At 49.0% G+C, this 14,804-nt stretch overlaps 1 protein-coding gene across 1 annotated transcript in view; it reads left to right on the top strand.

Annotated features, from left to right (window-relative positions):
* The window catches only part of MYH13 (myosin heavy chain 13), a 64,353-nt gene that overhangs the window by 26,685 nt on the left and 22,864 nt on the right, over positions 1-14,804 (top strand). The window contains exons 14-22 of the mRNA XM_086686029.1: positions 516-665; positions 782-952; positions 2,416-2,725; positions 6,280-6,353; positions 6,449-6,536; positions 11,004-11,121; positions 12,197-12,320; positions 13,580-13,716; positions 14,434-14,689. Coding sequence (XP_086542155.1) covers positions 516-665; positions 782-952; positions 2,416-2,725; positions 6,280-6,353; positions 6,449-6,536; positions 11,004-11,121; positions 12,197-12,320; positions 13,580-13,716; positions 14,434-14,689 — 1,428 coding nt within the window. The remainder of the gene's footprint in view (positions 1-515; positions 666-781; positions 953-2,415; positions 2,726-6,279; positions 6,354-6,448; positions 6,537-11,003; positions 11,122-12,196; positions 12,321-13,579; positions 13,717-14,433; positions 14,690-14,804) is intronic.

Here is a 14,804-nt window from a genome sequence, read left to right as displayed (position 1 = left end):
TAACCATGGTTGTTAGAAGGTTATCTTTGTACATACAATGGTTCTCACAGAAAGGGGAATATTCTAAGGTAGCAAACATTTCAAGAAATTTTTAATGGGGGGGTGGGGGTGGGACGCCTGGGTGGCTCAGTTGGTTAAGCGGCTGACTCTTCATCTCGGCTCAGGTGATGATCTCACAGTTCATGCAATTGAGCCCGGCATCAGCTAAGCGCTGATGGCACGGAGCTGGCTTAGGATTCTGTCTCTCATTCTCTCTAACCCACCCCCTCTTGTGCTCTCTCTCTCTCTCTCTCTCTCTCTCTCTCTCTCTCAAAAATAAATAAATAAATAAATAAATAAATAAATAAATAAATAAATAAATAAATAAACAAACCTAAAAAAAAAGAAATATTTAATATTAGGTTGGACCCATCTCCAACAGCTTTGACCCTGAAGATGTCATCCGGTTCATGCTTCAACTTAATACCACCATATAAACATTAATTTGAGGGATGAGCGAGTGATCTTTCTTCAAGGTGACCAACGCGGTGGGCGCCCTGGCCAAGGCCGTCTACGAGAAGATGTTCCTGTGGATGGTCACCCGCATCAACCAGCAGCTGGACACCAAGCAGCCCAGACAGTACTTCATCGGGGTCCTGGACATCGCCGGCTTTGAGATCTTTGATGTGAGTTGTTGGAATAAGCGGCCCTGTTAAGGCCCCTCCGCTTCGTGTCTGCTCTGCCGAATTCCCCCTGGGTTTCCCAAACTCACTTGAGCTCTTTGGTGTTTGCGACGCCCTAGTTCAACAGCCTGGAGCAGCTGTGCATCAACTTCACCAACGAGAAGCTGCAGCAGTTCTTCAACCACCACATGTTCGTGCTGGAGCAGGAGGAGTACAAGAAGGAGGGCATCGAGTGGGAGTTCATCGACTTTGGGATGGACCTGGCTGCCTGCATCGAGCTCATCGAGAAGGTAGAGAAACAGAGGTGCTCCCCAGGGACTTGGGACCACCACATCTTTGCTCTCACTCTTCCCTGCTAATCGAGTGGCGACCCTAACCCTACTCTCCCAGCCTTAAGAGAGCCGAATCCCCTTGAAGCTGAAGAGTAAGTGTTTGGAAAGCACGCGTAATTCAGACACCTTAAGGGGTACCTGGGTGGTTAAGATCCAAGGGCTCTGTTCTCCCCAAGAATGTGAGGAGTTCTTAGAACCACGTTATTATAAAAATAGCAGAGGACATTAACTTAAAGAAAAAGGGCATGGGGGTACTCCTGGGTGACTCAGTCGGTTGAGCTTCTGACTCTTGATTTTGGCTCAGGTTCATGAGTTTGAGCCCCGAATCAGGCTCTGCGCTGACAGTGCAGAGCCTGCTTGGGATTCTCTGTCTCCCTCTCTCTCTGCCCCTCCCCAACTCGCATTGTCTCTCTCTCTCTCTCTCAAAATAGGTAAATAAACTTTAAAAAAAGGGGGGGGGGCGGCGCCTGGGTGGCTCAGTTGGTTGAGCATCTGACTTCAGCTCAGGTCATGATCTCATGTTTCATGGGTTCGAGCCCTGCATGGGGTTCTGTGCTGACAGCTCAGAGCCTGGAGCCTGCTTCCGATTCTGTGTCTCCCTCTCTCTCTGCCCCTCTTCCACTTGTGTTCTGTCTCTCTCTGTCTCTCAGAAATAAATAAATGCTAAAAACAAATTTTTTTAATAAAAAATAAATTTAAAAAAAGGAATCCCCATAGCATTCTGAGCACTCATTGGAATGAGTTTATCTTTCTGAAGTGGCTCCTGAGATGTCCAGACTTAACAGAAACCCATGGGGGAGGGGAAGGAAAAAAAAACAAACAAAAAAAGAGGTTAGAGTGGGAGAGAGCCAAAGCATAAGAGACTCTTAAAAACTGAGAACAAACTGAGGACTGATGGGGGGTGGGAGGGAGGGGACGGTGGGTGATGGGCATTGAGGAGGGCACCTTTTGGGATGAGCACTGGGTGTTGTATGGAAACCAATTTGACAATAAATTTCAAAAATAAATAAATAAATAAATATATATGTATATATATATATATATATGTTTATATGTGTGTGTGTGTGTGTGTGTGTGTGTGTGTGTGTGTGTGTGTGTGTGTATATATAAAACTCATAGTATTTTATGTCTAGGTATGTAACTTTACTTTCTGGGGGGTAAGCCGATCGCTAAAAGTGAGCTACGTCTATAATAAACACATACAATCTCTTTCCATGCTCTCTTGTTCAACAAGCGTTCATTAAGCACATACTACACGGCTAGTTCTGCCCTGTCATCCCACCTTGCTCTCACAGCACTTACCTTGCAAGGCTCTTAGCCAGAAAGCAGTAGCACCGAAGAAGTTGTGTTTGGCTCCTGCAGTCAACGGAGTCATGGAAACGTACTATTAAATGCTGAGACATGGTCTGTTCTCCTTTCAGCCTATGGGCATCTTCTCCATCCTGGAGGAGGAGTGCATGTTCCCCAAGGCCACGGACACCTCCTTCAAGAACAAGCTGTACGACCAGCACCTGGGCAAGTCCAACAACTTCCAGAAGCCCAAGCCTGCCAAAGGCAAGGCCGAGGCCCACTTCTCGCTGGTGCACTACGCCGGCACCGTGGACTACAACATTGCTGGCTGGCTGGACAAGAACAAGGACCCGCTGAACGAGACCGTGGTTGGGCTGTACCAAAAGTCTTCGCTGAAGCTGCTGTCTTTCCTTTTCTCCAACTATGCTGGCGCAGAAGCAGGTGAAATTCTCCCCACCCCCGTGTGAAACACTCCGTGTAATTACTCATAACCCAAAGGTGTCCTTGAAAATCAAATAGTCAGCTGTGAGCTTCAGACTGAGCTGGATGTCTTTTGTCTTTGGTCTCTCATTTTCTTCCTCTTCCTTAAGAGATTGAGTTCTATGGAGGTAACAGGGCCTCTCAGGGAACAAAACAGCCAATACCACATTTTTAAAAATTGTTTATAATGTTTATTTATTTTTGAGAGAGAGAGAGAGAGAGAGAGGGCAAGGGCAGAGAGACAGGGAGACACAGAATCTGAAACAGGCTTCAGGCTCTGAGCTGTCAGCACAGAGCCCAACGTGGGGCTGGAACTCACAAACCACGAGATTGTGACTTGAGCTGACGTCAGGTGTTTAACCAACTGAGCCACCCAGGAGCCCGCCAAAACCACATCTTTTAATAACTTCTCAAAATTGAGATGGGGTGGCTGGCTGGTTCAGTTGGAGGAGTGTGCAACTCTTGATCTTGGGGTCGTGAGTTCAAGCCCCACGTTGGGTGTAGAGATTACTTAAACAAATAAAAACGTTTTAAAATATTGAGATATAATTCATGCGCTATACAATCTACTCTTTGGAAAATTCAGTGGTTTTAGTATATTTAAAGGTGTGCAACCATCCATACCATCTAATTCGAGAACACTTTCATCACCCCTGTTACCACTTCACCAGGTCCTGGCAACTACACATCTACTTTCTGTCTCTATGGATCAGCCTACTCTGGTCATTTCATGTAAATGGAATCATACCCTATATGGTCTTTGGTGACTGGCTTCTTTCATGTAGAATGGTTTCAGGGTTTGTCTGTGTTATGGCATGTATCAGTACATCACTTCTATTTATTTTTTTAAGTTTATTTCTTTTGAGAGAGAGCGAGAGAGAGAGAGAGAGCAAGGGAGGGGCGGAGAGAGACGGAGAGAGAATCCCAAGCAGGCTCTGCACTGTCAGCACAGAGCCTGATGCAGGTTGAACCCACACACTGTGAGATCATAACCTGAGCCAAAGTCAAGAGTTGGATACTTAATGGACTGAGCCACCCAGGCACCCCCAGCTCACTTCTTTTTAAGATGAGTAATGTTCCAGTGGATGGAGAGTACACGTTTCCTCTATCCACTCATCAGTTGATGGACATTAGGTTGTCTCCACGTTTAGCTACTGTGAACCCTTCTGTTATGAACATTTGTATACAAGTTTCTGTGTGGGTATATGTTGTCAGTTCTCTTGGGTACATACCTAGAAGTGGAATTGCTGAGTCATATGATAACTCTAGATTTAACTTCTCGAGGAACCTCCAGACTGTTTTCCAATATGGTTGCACAAGCCAGTATCACTCCTTAAGTTACCCATCTTCTATTTTTAAAATAATTGCCAAAATAGGGTTTTAAAATTATGAACTATCTTAAATGCATAAATTGTTAAAAATTACTGTTCATAACATGAAGATATAGGCAATATGTTCGTTCATTCTATAATTAGATCACTTTTAAATATTAACATCCTGTGTACTCTGGGATAGTAAAATGTAAAAACTGAGCACAAGTTTAAACTCAAAGGATGAATATCATTTTCTTCAAATCTAGTGAGGGCATCTCTATGACTGTGTTGCCCAACCGCACTCAGTGATATCACCAAGACTCTACGGAGAAGGCCCTGTGTAGGTCTGGGTCTTGGGAAGTGGCTTTCTGGCCCACCCCGTCCTGCTACCCACATTTCATGCTAGCCCTTGAAGGCAAGGAAGATGGGTGGAGAATGAGGCATGACATTTATTTCCCCTAGGCTAAATCTTGATCGCATGTGGGAGGCAAAATCTGAAATGGAGCCATTCACAAAAAGTAGACCCAATATCACCAACTCCTAGAGAAACCAAAAAGCTAGGTTGTTCCTTTGAGACAAGAAGAGAAACTGACTTGAAGAAAATTCTTGAGATGCATCAGTTGTACTGGTTTCAGTTACTTCCTCATCGCAAGATAAACAGGGACGCAAGAAGGAGGTAGACTCGTGAAAGAAACTATAGTCCATCCAGAGGAGTATCTCAATCCTGCCAACTGTTGAGTTGACTTGTCTGGTTCCTACAGGAGAAGACTCGGCTTTGATACTGAGAGTCTAAGCTACACTCCTGGTCAAATGCCACCCACATCCCACCCCACCCCATGTCTTAGTGATAAAGACGAGTTTTCCCTAATACGACTAGTTTGAGACACATTTTAAAAACAAACAAGAAATAAACACCCGCAGCTCTGTTACGTCAAAAGAAAACCCAAAGTTCCATTCCAGGGTTTGAGGGGTGTGGCCACCACTAAGAAAAAGGAACCCTTGTGCACTGGTGGTGGGAATGTAAATTGGTGCAGCCACTATGGAAAACAGGACGGAGGGTCCTCAAAAAGTTAAAAATGAGGGGCGCCTGGGTGGCGCAGTCGGTTAAGCGTCCGACTTCAGCCAGGTCACGATCTCGCGGTCCGTGAGTTCGAGTCCCGCGTCAGGCTCTGGGCTGATGGCTCAGAGCCTGGAGCCTGTTTCCGATTCTGTGTCTCCCTCTCTCTCTGCCCCTCCCCCGTTCATGCTCTGTCTCTCTCTGTCCCAAAAATAAATAAACGTTGAAAAAAAAAAATTAAAAAAAAAAAAAGTTAAAAATGAAATTACCATATGATCCAGAAATCCCACTTCTGGGTCTGTATCTGAAGGAAACAGAATCACTGTCCTAAAGACATATCTGCACCCCGTGTTCATTGCGACATTATTTACAAGAGCCAAGACATGGAAATCACCTAAGTGGCCATCAGTGGATGAATGGATAAAGAAAATCTGGTGTACTATTCAGCCATTAAAAAAAGACAAAACCTTGGATTTGTGATTACACGGGTAGATCTTTTTTTCAATGTTTATTTATTTTGAGAGACGGATAGAGAGAGAGAGGGAGAGAGAGAGCAAGAGAAAGAGTACAGGCAAGGGAGGGGCAGAGAGAGGGGGAGAGAAAGAATCCCAAGCAGGCTCCTAGCTGTCAGCACAGAGCCCGACGTGCAGCTCGAACTCACGAACCGCAAGTTCACGACCTGAGCTGAAGTCGGATGCTCAACTAACTGAGCCACCCAGGCATCCCTGTATTACATTTTTAAAAGTTGCTAAGAGGGGCACCTGGGTGGCTCAGTTAGTTGAGCGTCTGACTTCGCTCAGGTCATGAACTCTCGGTTCGTGAGTTCGAGCCCCACATCAGGCTCTGTGCTGACAGCTCAGAGCCTGGAGCCTGCTTTGGATTCTGTGTCTCCCTCTCTCTCTTCCCCTCCCCTGCTTGTTCTCTCTCTCTCTGTCTCTGTCTCTGTCTCTCTCTCAAAAATAAAGATTAAAAAAAATTAAAATATATATATATATATATATATATACATGTATCAAGTTATTATGTCCTACATCTGAAAGTCACACAATGTTATGTCAATTGTATGTCAGTATAACTGGGGCATGAGGAGAGGCCACCACTGTGTCCTCAGGGATGCATCTGACACACCTTCTGTGTCCATCCAGGAGATTCCGGGGGAAGCAAGAAGGGCGGGAAGAAGAAGGGGTCCTCCTTCCAGACTGTGTCCGCAGTGTTCAGGGTTTGTATTCTGGCAAGTTCCACATTCTGTTGTTTTTCTGCCCGGCGAAATGGCATTTACCAAGTTAAACGTGCTTGTTCTGATTTGTGTCCCAGGAAAATTTAAACAAACTGATGACAAATTTAAGGAGCACCCACCCTCACTTTGTGCGATGCCTGATTCCCAACGAGACCAAGACTCCTGGTGAGTAAGAACCCATCAGAACAGGACTCTGCATGCATGCCTGCATGCATGTGTGTGTGTGTTTCCCCAAAGAAAGCGTTATATAGCCTTAATTACTCCTCAACATCGTCTACGAAGCAAGATTGCCAGGTTTCGCAAATAAAAATACCAGCTGCCCTGTCAAGTTCGAATTTCACATAAACAATGAAAAACTTCTTTGTGTAAGGATGACCCACGCAATATTTGGGATATACGCGTACTAAAAACTGGTTCGCTGTATCTGAAATTCAAATTCAACTTGGCGTCCTATATTGTACCTGGCAATCCCTCCTCCGAGGTCAGATCCAAAGTAGTGTATGTACATACGTATGAAGGCACATTGGATTCGTGACTTTCATTAAGGTTCTCCCAGGGCCCCGTGGCTCCCTTTCTCCCAAAGACAGTCACCGCGTCTGGGGTATTTTACAATTAAAACAGCAGCAGTAACACCTGTTTTCTGAGTCTATATGGGATGCAGCTACTCTTTCTATTGCTAACAACCGTCTGCATTTTACAGATGGGAAAACAGAACTGTAGATCTAGAAAACTGTGCAGTACAATAGACCTTTAACCATCACTCAATCCCAGATCCACAAATATTCTTTTTTTTTTTTTACTAAATTTTTTTTTAACATTTATTTATTTTTGAGACAGAGAGAGAGCATGAACAGGGAGGGTCAGAGAAAGAGGGAGACACAGAATCCAAAACAGGCTCCAGGCTCTGAGCTGTCAGCACAGAGCCCGACGTGGGGCTTGAACCCACGGACCGTGAGATCATGACCTGAACCGAAGTCGGACGCCTGACCGACTGAGCCACCCAGGCGCCGCGATCCACAAATATTCTTAAGAGTATAGGTGTGGCTTAGGGTCATTTGTCACAGAGAGAACACACAGTCACACAGAGCTGTGGCTGGGAGGCAGCCGAGTTATCTGTCCCAAACATGAGTGAGTGTCCTGCCTTGGCAACGTGACAAGTGACCGGAGGTATCCGAAGGCTGGAGGAGAAAACCCGTTTCACCTGTCACCGCCCATGGGAACCTTAGCTGAGGACTTCTGCTTTCTGGGCTATAAAACGAGGATTAAAGTGGCATTTTATACATGCGTTCACTTAGTTAGCTATTCATTTATTTAATGAGTGCTTGTAAACTTTGTAAATAGTGATTCGTTTAACCTGCCTTAGGGGCGCCTGGGTGGCTCAGTTGGTTAAGTGTCCAACTCTTGGTTTGGGCTCAGGTGATGATCTCACGGTTTGTGGGATTGAGCCCCACATCAGGCTGTGCACTGAAAGTAGGATTCTGTCTCTCTCCCTCTCTCTCTCTCTACCCCTCCCTTACTCACGTGCTCTCTCTCAAAATAAATAAATACAGTTTAAAAAAAATAACCTGGGGCACCTGGGTGGCTCAGTCAGTTAAGCATCTGACTTCGGCTCAGGTCATGATCTCACGATTCGTGGGTTCCAGCCCTGCGTCGGGCTCTGTGCTGATTGCTCGGAGCTTGGATCCTGCTTCAGATTCTGGGTCTCCCTCGCTCCCTGCCCCTCCCCCACTCACACTCTGTCTCTCTCTCAAAAATAAATAAACATAAAAAATTTTATTAAGAAAGATAATTAACTGCCTTAGAGGATTGCAGTGAGGATTCAATGTCAAGCATTTTAACTGAGGCCAAGCGTATCGCGAACACTCAGATGTCAGCTCTCAATTATAATAGCAACAGTTGTTATTCGTATTATGAGAAGAATTATGATAACATTATGTATGATAATAATCATGAGAGCAATAATAACATTGTGGGGAAATAATTTTACTATTCTATTAATAATTATTATATTGATTATTATATTAATGGTTACATTACAATTATATTATTATATTTGTTATTATTGTTACTACTGAAAGCCAGACATTTTATTTTTTCACTTTTATATTTTCAGTGCTTACTTATTTATTTTGAGAGAGCATGGGTAGGGAGGGGCAGAGAGAGAGGGAGAGAGAGAATCCCAAGCAGGCTCTGCACTGTCAGCGTGGAACCCGACGTGGGGCTCCGTCCCACAAACCGTGAGACCACGACCTGAGCCAAAACCAAAAGTCAGACGCTTAGCCGCCTGAGCCACCCAGGCGCCCCAAGCCAGACATTTTAATTCTCCGAAGAAGCAAGTCTACTATGTGTGGTAGAATTCATCTTCCGTGAAAGTCTAAGTCAAAGGCAAAAATCAGCTGCCGCGCTGTTTGGGACCCGTGTTGTCTGGGCACGCTGCACCCCTCCCAGTGTGCCCAGCACACAGCCCGTTTCTCCCCCAGTGTTGGAACGGAGCTGTCCCCCTGGGTAAGCGTCGAACAAAATTATTGGCTTATGTGTGGATGTGGTATCATAAAGAAAATTGAGTTCCGTTATTGGTGTTTTATGGGCGTGTTTGCACAAATCAAACACGTATGGCATGACTTACCCATAGGGCGCATGCCTGCAAATATCAAGTGACAGGGGGTTACATCCTGCTGGCTGCAGCCTGTGCCTCTAGGGGCCCCCAGGGTGTCTGGCGGTCCACTGGTTTACTTTTTCTCTTGGAAGGTAAATTGTGGGGAAATCTCCGTGTCTTCCTCTCCATTTGGCTTCTCCTTCACTCTGGCACCTCTCTGTTCTCTTTCCCATTTCTGAGAATAGACTAAGACAATACCATAGACATACATACTGATAGGTTAATAGACTATTAGACTAATAGAATAAGACATGTAATGGAATACATATTATATGTATGTACATATGTATAATATATGTATTGTATGTATGCATATATGTAATATATATACTACATAATGAATAGACCCTAGACATACAGGAGCCTGGGTGACTCTTTGGAAGGCGCCTAGTGGGGCCTCTTCATTTTCTCTGTGAGGGGGGTGCTCATGGGGAGGGGGGCAGTTAGTCATCCTTGGAACTGGCCAGCTCTGGGAAGGACAGCCCCTCGGGGTCTGCAAGGCCCCAAGATGCCAAAGCCTCGTAAGACACAGGGTATAAGAAACACGATTCACACGATTGCCCACAGAGCTGAGATGGCAGGGAAGGAGTGACGGAGGTGATGGATGAGGGGTAAAGAGCAAATTCTTTAGCAACAGTAACCCGAGAAAGATAAAGCAATAGCTCAGGGGACTTTTTAGAAGTCTTGCACGTGGGTCAGAGGGCAAAGAGGATTCTTTTTATGGGCTTTCCAGAGACCGTCTCCACCTGGGTTGGGAGGGACACGGGAGAGCCCTGTGAGACGTCAACCCTCTTCTGAGCCTGCAGCAAAAGCAGGGGCCCCTGAGGAGGAGGGGTCCAGTCTCAGGTCTGCGACTACCCAGCAGGACCCTCACGTCTCCAGGAAGGGGGGGCACAGAAAGTCCAAGTTCACACAGCTAGCAAACGGCACAGCCAGCATCTGAGCCCCTCAGAATCCTCATCCGGCAAATACTGGGAGCTGGACGAGGTGAGCCCTAAGCTTCGTTCACCCGAGAAGTCCTCTGAGTGTCTGATACAGTGCTCCTTGGTCTTAACCACTCCTTCCTCGAGAGAATCACTGTCCAGTAGAATCTTCGGGAATGAGGGAAATGTTTACGTCTTGCTGTCCAGTATGGCGGCCACTGGGTACAAGACGTGAGGCGAGCACAACCGAGAAAATGAACTTGCCGTTTTATTGAATTTAAACAACCACACGCGGCCAGAAACTATTATACCAGCCAGCACAGCTCTATCAGAACCTTGAAAACTGCATAAATGAATAGTCCTCTCTCCACCCAGCAACCAGGAAAACGTGTGGGCCTTCTAGAAGTTTCCAGAAGTTTCATTAAAGACAGCTTTAGCCCTCCCCCAAACCCGCAACTTAGGGAACCCACAAGGAAAAGCCATTACACAGCCATGATACTGCTCCTAATCCCTCACCCAGCCCCAGTATAGAATTTTCCCAGTCCCCGTTTGGTGCCTGACCCAAGAGCACCCCCACTGGGGGGCTTGTTCCTATGGCTCCTCTCCTCCCACCCAGCTTTGGTGGTCCCCCTTCTTTCCCAGAGCTCATGCTGCCCTCTCTTTCTCTGTCCCTCTAAAGGCACAGCCTTCAGAGCCTACATCCCTGTCCTTGAGTAGAGAAGGGCATCTCGAGTTCTCCAATGGGAAGTCCAAGGGGAACCCACACCCATTCTGCTCTCCCTTGGAGCCTAGCTACAGACTCAAGGCTAAAGATCAGTATGTCTTTTATCCCATAGTAATGGAGCGCTCGAGTGTCCCTAGGAGGTTGGGACTATTTCTTCTGTGACGCTGTAGGTAGGCTCCAGCCATTCCCCACCCCTCCATGTTAGAGCTGGCACTGACTCTTTCCACTCAAGTCTGGGTGTGCTGGCATGTCTCACGGCAGCCAAACCATCAAAGACGATGGGAAAGTTGCTGACACCCCCCCCCCACCCTGGGGCTTTCTCTCCCCAGGAGTCATGGACCACTACTTGGTCATGCATCAACTGCGCTGTAACGGGGTCCTTGAGGGCATCCGGATTTGCAGGAAAGGATTCCCCAGCCGGATCCTCTATGCTGACTTTAAACAGCGGTAGGTCACGTGACTTTGCCTCTGTCTCCTTTTGAGGGCACTGTGTGCATTTCCCGAAGGGGCCCCTCCAGCTGGGTGTTGGGTGAGCTCACAGCCTCCCAGGGTCTCTGTGAGCTGGAGGATGATCTAAGCTCAAAGCAAGTGCAGGGCCAGCCCCAAGTGGTCGCAAGGTCCAAGCCCCAACCCTCCAGACCAGGGCTTCTCAACTTCTGCCCTGTTGGCATCCGGGGCTAGATAATCCTCCACTGTTGGGGCTGCTCTGTGTGTTGTAGGATTTTAGCGGCATCCCTGGTCTCTACCTACAATGTTGGTAGCAAAGCACATCCCACCCAAACTGGGACGATCAAAAACGTCTCCAGACATTCCCACATGTCCCCTGGGCACGGGTGGGGGCGTAGAGGGGGAATAAATCATCCCCATTTGAGCCCCACTGCTCCCGACCAGCACTCTCCTCCCAGCTGCCATCTGGGCCCACAAGTCAAGTCCAGGCCTTGTCTGGAACAGAGGAAGGGAGGGGACGCTCCAGAGGTAGGAAGCCCAGAGGTCTGCAAGTCGTAGTTGATGTCAAGGTTCTTTTATGTCAAATGAGAACCATTTCCTTTGAAAGCAAACAGCCCGGGGTCTTTCTCGGGGATTGAATCCATTCAGGAAATGTTGTCCCTCAACTGAAACTGCCATCCAGCCTATCATTGCCATGCTGTTGAGAGGGCCCAAGCAGGGAGTAGGCCTGACCTAGCTTCCAGTGCCGGACTTGAGTGCCAGTGAGGGGTCTTTGCATGTGCTTCCTGTGTGCTTGGCCAACTGCTGGCAGAGTCTTGTCGCCTAAACCGCGGCGGCTCTCCGGAGTCTGTCTTTCCTCGGGGGAGGGCATGGCCTTCCTGACCCGGGTCGTCACAGAATGACTGGCCCGGGCCCTGGCAGGGCTCTCAGGCCCCCGGGCCTGGACAGAGAGCAAAGTGCATGAAGGGAACACCTTCCCAGCTCTGTGCAGCCCGAGGCCCTTCTCCCCGGAGACAACCCCCCCCCCCACACCCAGCTGCCGGGAGGTATCTCATCAGCCTGTCTCCCCCCTCAGCTACCGGATCCTCAATGCCAACGCCATCCCCGAAGGGCAGTTTATTGACAGCAAAAATGCTTCTGAGAAGCTGCTGAGCTCCATCGACGTGGACCGTGAGCAGTATAGGTTTGGCCACACCAAGGTGAGAGCATGTGAAGCGGGGACACTCCCAACCCGTGTAACCCACAGCCCCAGGCTGCTCGTCGGCCGGTCGGGGGAAAGGGCTCTGACCCGTCCGGTCAGCCTGGAAACCCCTTTGCACAGGAGCCCAAGCAGAGGCAGCCTGGGTCCAGGTGTCGAGAGTTCTGTGTCTGTGTTTGTTTCTAAGTGGCCAGCAGCTTAATTTGGAAGCAGGGCCTCCTCAGCAATGGAGGAAAGCAATAGAAAGTTCTAGTGTCCTGAGAGAGCAGAGAAAAGCACTTTTTTTTTTAATGTTTATTTATTTTTGAGACACAGGGAGAAAGACTGAGTGCGAGCAGGGGAGGGGCAGAAAGAGAGAGAGGGAGACACGGAATCCGAAGCAGGCTCCAGGCTCCGAGCTGTCAGCACAGAGCCCGACACGGGACTCAAACACATGAACCGTGAGATCAGGACCTGAGCCAAGGTCGGACACTCAACCACCTGAGCCACCCAGGTGTCCCAAGAAAAGGCACTCTTAAATGGGACAAAAGAGTCAAGGAGAGAGGAAAACACAACAAGGATTCCAGGAACAGTGACAGTTTGGAGGGAATGATTACAACAGATAAAAATGGCTGCCATCTAGTGATCCCATGTGGAGCCAGTCCTGTGACCCCCCCCCTCTGTGCACCTTGCACTGAGTCCTCCCAGTATCCCGAAGGTGATAAGGATGGTTCTGACCTCGTGGGGTTACAGGTCAGGCCAGGGGGCAAAACATTTGCTCGAGGTCCCAGGGACACTGAGGCACCAAGGCCAGCTTCAAATACTGGCCTGACTCCAGAACTCTCCCTCCTGGAAAGGGCCAAGCCGGGTCTGCTGGCCTCCAAGGGTTCCCTGCTTCCTTGGAACACTGGTGTGGGCCGTGGGTGCATGGGCTCAGGGTGGGACTAGTCTCAGATGGGCAGACAGACAGGAGAATGGGGAGGCAGAACTGTCTGTGGATTTCTCCTAATCGGGGCACAGTTGAGTTCTGAGGTTACTTCTGGACTCATCCTCGCCTCCGATATGTAAGGTCTGTCCCAGTCGGTCCTTGTGCGTTGGTGGGGCCTGGAATGTACTTTGGAACAGGGCACGGGAGGGTCCACTGTGGAGCCCAGATGGCTGCCAGTCCCAAGCCAGGGTGCTAAAGGCCGGGGGCTGGTTTGGACACAAACAGGCTCCTGGGAGGGCCCAGGTTCCACACGTGCTGAGAACAAAGCCAGGCTCATGTCTCCCCTGGTTCAGGTGTTTTTCAAAGCCGGACTTCTTGGACTCCTGGAGGAGATGAGGGACGAGAAGCTGGCGACCCTAATGACACACACGCAGGCCATCTGCCGGGGGTACCTGATGCGGGTGGAGTTCAAGAAGATGATGGAGAGGAGGTGATGTGGACCCTCGTCCCAGCTCACACCGCCCTCCCTACCTAGCAGCTGACTGCTGCTTCCTGGTTTTAGTCTTGGGGCACTAACGTCCTCGTTCATTCACTTAACCGACACCTGCTGAGCGGCCATTCTGTGCTGGGGACCCCGCGTGGTGCTGGGGATGCAGAAAGGAGTCCTTCCCTCCAGGAGCTCAGAGACGGGCCGGAAGCAGACACTTGCATGTTTGACTGTAACGCCCGTGACAAGTGCAATGTCAGAGTCACGTTCAGGGCAATGGGGGGGTGGTGAGGAAAGCCCTCCACATGGCTGGGAGTTGGGGCTGGCTGAAGGGGTCAGCAAGAAGAAAGAACTTTCCGAAGCAAGCTTTGCATGGCCTGAGAAAGGAGGGCTTGGAGGCCACCATGGTGGGAGCGAGGAGGGACTGGCACTCAACGTGGGCTCCCCTGCACCGAGTTAATGAGGCAAGGCTGGGTCATCGGGCTGGGGAGCCATGGAAGGCACAGATGGCCCGTGTCCTCCCTCAGCTCCCAACCTCAACAAGTGCTGTTTCCTCTGAACCCTCAGAGAGCACTGCAGGGTTCACAGGAGCTGCACGGCTCAGCCGTCCCTGCTTCCCACGTAGCGGGGAAGGGTGAAGGGTCTGGGCCCACGGGGCAGGTGGGGGCGGACACAAGTCCTTGCTGTGGTTCAGTAACCCCAGTCCTACTGGGCGAACAGGGAGTCCATCTTCTGCATCCAGTACAACATCCGCGCCTTCATGAACGTCAAGCACTGGCCCTGGATGAACCTGTTCTTCAAGATCAAGCCCCTCCTCAAGAGCGCGGAGGCCGAGAAGGAGATGGCCACCATGAAGGAGGACTTCGAGAGGGCCAAGGAAGAGCTGGCCAGATCCGAGGCTCGCCGGAAGGAGCTGGAGGAGAAGATGGTGACCCTGCTGCAGGAAAAAAATGACCTCCAGCTACAGGTCCAGTCTGTAAGTACCTTCCTGAGGAGGCTAGAAAAGGAGGAACAAAAGGGAGGCCCAGCAGGTGCATCGATTCAAGGGGCAGTGGTGCCACCTAGTGGGACTATAGAGTATTGCAGCCAGT

This window comes from Puma concolor, chromosome E1, assembly GCF_028749965.1.
Source record: "Puma concolor isolate L17-30 chromosome E1, mPumCon1.1.hap2, whole genome shotgun sequence".
Lineage (NCBI taxonomy): Eukaryota > Metazoa > Chordata > Mammalia > Carnivora > Felidae > Puma > Puma concolor.
Note: the sequence above shows the minus strand (reverse complement) of the source record. Positions and strands in the feature narration are given on the sequence as shown.